Source organism: Pteropus alecto, unplaced genomic scaffold (genome assembly GCF_000325575.1).
Source record: "Pteropus alecto unplaced genomic scaffold, ASM32557v1 scaffold106, whole genome shotgun sequence".
NCBI lineage: Eukaryota > Metazoa > Chordata > Mammalia > Chiroptera > Pteropodidae > Pteropus > Pteropus alecto.
In genome coordinates, this window is record NW_006442103.1 from 6,980,880 (window position 1) to 6,987,118 (window position 6,239).

General features: G+C 30.5%; 1 protein-coding gene across 2 annotated transcripts in view; it reads left to right on the forward strand.

Annotated features, from left to right (window-relative positions):
• Nucleotides 1-5,982, forward strand: part of LOC102885857 (pancreatic alpha-amylase) — a 25,730-nt gene extending 19,748 nt beyond the window's left edge. For both annotated transcript variants that reach the window (XM_015595509.2, XM_006919575.3), the window contains exons 5-11: nucleotides 341-571; nucleotides 1,324-1,457; nucleotides 2,228-2,350; nucleotides 2,445-2,544; nucleotides 4,115-4,233; nucleotides 4,334-4,459; nucleotides 5,757-5,982. In XM_015595509.2, the coding sequence (XP_015450995.1) occupies nucleotides 341-571; nucleotides 1,324-1,457; nucleotides 2,228-2,350; nucleotides 2,445-2,544; nucleotides 4,115-4,233; nucleotides 4,334-4,459; nucleotides 5,757-5,946 (1,023 nt within the window). In that variant the 3' untranslated portion in view covers nucleotides 5,947-5,982. The remainder of the gene's footprint in view (nucleotides 1-340; nucleotides 572-1,323; nucleotides 1,458-2,227; nucleotides 2,351-2,444; nucleotides 2,545-4,114; nucleotides 4,234-4,333; nucleotides 4,460-5,756) is intronic.
• Nucleotides 5,983-6,239: the final 257 nt, after the last annotated feature.

The window sequence follows — 6,239 nt, forward strand, 5'->3', positions numbered from 1 at the left end:
GCCTTAGGAGAACAGGATTCTAGATCTGACTGTTTAGAAATAAGAATCTCGAATCAATATTTAGAACATTTTCCCCAATTTAATTTTTCCCAATTAAAAAACTCATTTACTTTATTTTCTACATTCTTCATTTTTTATAATAAAAAATATTTCAAAGATATGTCCATACTAGACCATAAATATCCCCAGTGCCCAATGCAAAGAAGGCATTATAGAAATATATATTAATAAATAAATGAATATAGAAATATATATTAATAAATAAATGAATGAATAATCAAATGGATTCTCAGGTAAGATGACATTTTATGTATCAGTCACAAAATTTTTTTCTCAATAGGTCAGAGATTGTCGTTTGGTTGGTCTACTTGATCTTACACTGGAGAAAGATTATGTTCGTTCCAAGATTGCCGAATATCTGAACCATCTCATCGACATTGGTGTAGCAGGATTCAGAATTGATGCTGCTAAGCACATGTGGCCTGGAGACATGAAGGCAATTTTGGACAAACTGCATAATCTAAACACAACCTGGTTCCCCGAAGGAAGTAAACCTTTCATTTACCAGGAGGTACATATATGTGTATATAAAAGATAATGTAATTCATTAGAAAAATAGATTTAATCTAAAAATGCAATTTCTGTAGGTTAATAACTGAATCATTTATATAGGACAGTATGTAGAACAGGAATCATTTGTATAAAACAGTGTTCTTTAACTTTCTTTTATTCAGAGACAATTCTTTATTTCTTTAATTCTTTATCACATGTAGAGAATTTTTTAGGCTGCAAACATCTTTGCATCATTTACTATCTCCTCAGAGACCATTAGAGAAGACATAATAACAGTTGTGGTCTTGAGCCAGTCTGTCCGAGTTTAATTCCTGTCTATAGCACTATTAGCTGTGTTCTTTTAGGCAAATTGATTAACCTCCCTATGCAACATTTTTTTCATGTGAGGAAAAGAGATAATGATACTGGTTATGTCTTTATTTTTGTTGGAGAGTTAGATAAGTTAATATTTATCAAGCACTTAGAAATGTTGGCTGATATTGTGAGCTATTGTTATTATGATTTATGTGCAAGACTAAATGGTGTCAAACTTTTCACAGAACAACAGGTCACCTCATCATCATGTTACTTTTAATATTGTAGCATATATTTAGCAAAAAAATAAGTAACAATCTTGATATAAGGAAAATCATTTTGGATATTTAAAAAAAGCAAATAGTTTAAAGACATTTTCTATACAATATTAACTAGTTGGTTAAAATTCTTTAAAATTCTTACTTAAAATGATATTTTCCCTTATATTTCTTCTAGGTAATTGATTTGGGTAGTGAGCCAATTAAAAGCAGTGAATACTTTGAAAATGGCCGTGTGACAGAATTTAAGTATGGTGCAAAACTAGGCACAGTTCTGCGCAAATGGAATGGAGAGAAGATGGCTTACTTAAAGTAAATGAAATATGATTTGTCCTATGAATTATTTCACAGACTTATTAATCATATTATCCTAACATGAGTTATCTTCTTAGGACCTTGTTATTTAGACAGCTTTCAAGGATTCAGTTACTAATAACAAATGTTATACTTTCCCAAACTCCAATTGATCATCCTTTTTTTTTAATGTAAATCACAGGAAAGTATGTCTTGAAACTCAAAACATAACCTAGAGATTTCAATTTATGTATTATATGACTATACTAGATTTGGCTAACATTTGCATATAACCTGTGAAGTCCCGGTTATTGTTAAAATGATTCTATCATTTATAAAGTACCTACAATGTGGGCATGCTGTGGAATGTACATACATTATATCAGCTAATTAATTTTAAATATTAAAGTGTTTATATTATAAAAGAATAATATTAAAGCCTTATTTTAACCCAGTTTGCCATTCTGTGTATTATGGTATGGATGTTGACCCTTCTGAAGTCCATCTAAATTATAGTATACTAAAACTTATAAAAGGACTTTTTTTATATAACAAATTTATACCTGTAAGATAAATGTAATACAAATAATTCATACATATATATGCATAATATGTATTTGTAGATAAATAGCTATATCTATATAGTTTGCATATTTAAAAATCCTAAGAATAACCATATAATCAGAGAGAGAATTTCATTTGAGGATGCTATACTGAAAGAAATACACATTTAAGTTACTATGAATCTGTCGTAAAAGAATGTGCGTGTTTGTATTTTTTTTAAATAGGAACTGGGGAGAAGGCTGGGGTTTCATGCCTTCTGATAGAGCTCTTGTCTTTGTGGATAACCATGACAATCAGAGAGGACATGGAGCTGGAGGAGCATCTATTCTTACATTCTGGGATTCTAGGTAGGAAACAAAGTTCCCTATTATTTTACCTACCTTGTAATAACACTAAAAACATTGGTTTCTTCTATGATGATATCGTTTTTGTAACTTTTAGACTGTACAAAATGGGAGTTGGATTTATGCTCGCTCATCCTTATGGATTTACACGAGTAATGTCTAGCTTCCGTTGGCCAAGATATTTTGAAAATGGAAAAGTAAGTTTTGGTGTTGTATAAAATATCTTTTTCTTAAGAAAAGAAAGGCAGTTTTGTTTTACTTTCACATGGTGCTATTAAAGTTATTATTTATTTACTAAATATTTAAGTCTAAATCTGATGTAGGACTTTTAGCAATGCAGTCTGCAGTGGGTATTAAAAATTAAATCATGGTCTCTATTGTCAAAAAGTATGCAAGCTATTTCAGAAATATGAGAAACATAACTCCTTACTTCCCAAAAACACTTTAAAATAAGAATACAATGAGTAAAATATGTATTTCTCAAAAGTACCTACTTCACAGAGTTGGTATATGGATTGCAAATAACACTTGTAAAGAACTTAAAATAGTACCTGCCCATAGCACAAGCAATATAAATACTTGTTAAATGCTTTTTTATAAAAGTTCTATGGAAGGCCAATGATCTGGTTGAACTGAGATTAAATTGGAGAGAATCTTATAAGTATCTTATTTGGAAGGAAAATATATGTATTAAAGAAGAGAACTTTGCAGACTATTCTGGAAAAGATAAGGATGAGAAAATATGTGTGATACGGTAAAGATATTAATCTGAGTAGAAGGTGAAGACTTCAGATGCAGCATTGTATGTAGCAACTTCATACCTAAAGCAGAAAATTCTCTTCACTAAAAATTAGATTTTTATCTAGTTTCTTCTAGATTCCTTTCAATTAAAATGCCTGTTAGTTTGTACAGCTCATTCTATTGTTAAACAGCTTTAAATTTAGAAGATGTTCCTTTATATTGAACCGACTTCTATAGTTTCCACTAATTTGTCTTATTTCTGCTGTCAGGAGTCATGGACCATGTCAGTTTCTCTTTTTTTCCATAACATTTCCACTTTTCTAAAACTTCTGCGTGCTAAAAACTCTTAAGTTTTATCCACTGTTCATCATATGACATGATTTTAAGACAAATATGGATAACCTTCCCAGACCGAATCTTTTTTTTTCTGTCTTTATCTTTAAAAGTACCAATCAGAAAAACACAATTTTAAACATCTGGTCAAATTAGTAAAGAATATTGTGATGTGTTGATGAGTACATTTATCCCAAAGGAAAAATGAAGGAAACTAATATTTACTTAGCAATTCTATTCAAGGTATTTTCATATATATTATTTAATTTTTATAACAACTAAGCAATCTTTACAGAATAGGAAAATGAGACAGAGAAGTTATGTATATGGACTAAGTTTTCTTAGCTAGTAGTTATAAAATCTGTTTTATTCCTGTCTCTGACCCTAAACTCCTTGCTATTTCAATGATTGCACCGCCTACAGCGATGTTAAAAGCCATTGCAATTCCTTGTAAAGAAAATGAGAGGGAAAAAAAATGTTACTTTTGAAATATGGCACTAGAGAATGAGAAGTTAGAGAGAAGATGATGTGAATTTGGTAAAATTCTATAAAACTACTGAAGGAGTTAGATTCCAAATGAAGACAGTGCAGAGACCTAAATGAGACAAATTGGGTTTGGCATACTAGAAAAGGAAGAGGCAAACATAAGTAATATTAAAAATCTAAGCATTTTTTATCTTTTTGCTAATTAAGGATGTTAATGATTGGATTGGGCCACCAAATAATAATGGAGTAATTAAAGAAGTTACTATTAATGCAGACACTACTTGTGGCAATGACTGGGTCTGTGAACATCGATGGCGTCAAATAAGGTGGGAATACTTATTTAGAGATATCCTCTAATAACTTTATTAACATTTTATTTCAAACTGTTGAAGTATTCATAGCAATTACATGATATGTTGTTTTTAGGAACATGGTTATGTTCCGTAATGTAGTTGATGGCCAACCTTTTACAAACTGGTGGGATAATGGTAGCAACCAAGTAGCTTTTGGAAGAGGAAACAGAGGATTCATTGTCTTTAACAATGATGACTGGTAAGTAGATATCAATTTGAAATTATATTTTATACTCATACGTTCTTAGTTCTTTTCCTGCTCATTTACTTTTTTGTATTGGAAATATAGTTAGAGATTAGAAAAGAGCCAGAAAAAAAAATGATGATGGCTCTTATTCTTTTGACCTCTTCTTTCTAAGGGCTATTTTACGTAGTTATTTTTTTGTGTACCCTTGTATATCATGTGCAGATGCGATGCAAATGTATATGCTCACATATACACCTCACACAAAATACACAGAGCAGTTAATATAAAGGTTGTGAAATCACTAGAATAACATGTCATAAAGACCCACCTTTTATTTAAGTGATAGAAAAATAGTGCCTCAGTACTGATATAACTTTTTTCTAGATCTTTTTTCAACTACTCCTATATCTGGTTCTCAGGTCTTTTTTCCTTCACTTCTTTGTCTCTCTGTGACAAATAATATATATTTTAAAGCATGTGTGGAAAGACGATGCATCTAATGGTCAGTGTTCACCTCAGGAGATTTTTGGGTTTTAGTGCTGAGACTTCTTATTACTGGCTTTTCATTTGTTATACTTACCTCCTCTGCCTCTTGGTGTACTGATTCTCTCATGTATAGAACTATGGCTTAGAAGACCGCTTTGTAAGCAGTTGAAATGTCTCAATCCAAGGGCAACTTTCACTCATGCTTATCTCATTCTAGCCTAAATTATATTTTATTGACAAAAAATATATATATATCTTCTTGTGAAAAGAATCCATGGCTAGTCTTTTAATTTTTGTCTTTGGTGGGTGGGAGAACCAAAATAAATGTATGAGACAGCTTTATATTTAAAACTACATACATCTTCACTATAAATACTAGATTATTGTTATCTATGCCCAAATTCATTATAGCCTCTTGAAAAAGATTTTTGAAGATATACTCAAATTTAAATTTTTGAAAGTAATTCATGTTTTCTTACATTCAGATGAGGACAAATTTAAATATTTGTGTTTACCACAGAAAGTACTTTTATCTAAGGATAGCATTTCAACTCAAATGTTCACTGATATTCTTCAACCTTAATTTTTTGGTAATATTCACTATTGATTAGGAAATTGCTAAATCTTCTATAAGATTGCTTTTGGACCTGAGAAAACTATTCACATCCACTGGAGAGGTCTTTGTTTTGCATTCTCTGCTCACTGAGACCTTGACTACTTAGAGTTCTACAATACAAAGTGAAGTTGCTTGTTTTAGAGATAATCTGTATTCTTGTTTTTAATTGTATCGAACGCAAGTTAAATCTTAAATTTTATTTTACAGGCCACTATCTTTAACTTTGCAAACTGGTCTTCCTACTGGCACATACTGTGATGTTATTTCTGGAGATAAAATTGGTGACAATTGTACAGGAATTAAAATCTATGTTTCTGGTGATGGAAATGCTCATTTCTCTATTAGTAACTCTGCTGAAGATCCATTTGTTGCAATTCATGCTGAATCTAAACTGTAAAATTTGAATTAAATACATATACATCCGGAGAAATAACCAAGTGTGTTTCTTTTCACATATATATAAATTTTTATAATTTATTAATTTTTATTAAAAGCTATAATAAGTAATCAACTTGAAAACTCAGAAGAGCATAAAATCACATTAAAAGATAATTGCAATTAATATTTTGTTATATTTTAGAAGACTCATGTTAATCTCTTTGTCAAAGAAATTTCTAAGAACTCAGATAGGCATCTTAACAAGTATGTTTGTTGCCATTAACACCAGTTGCCTAGCTATAGATCTCTAAT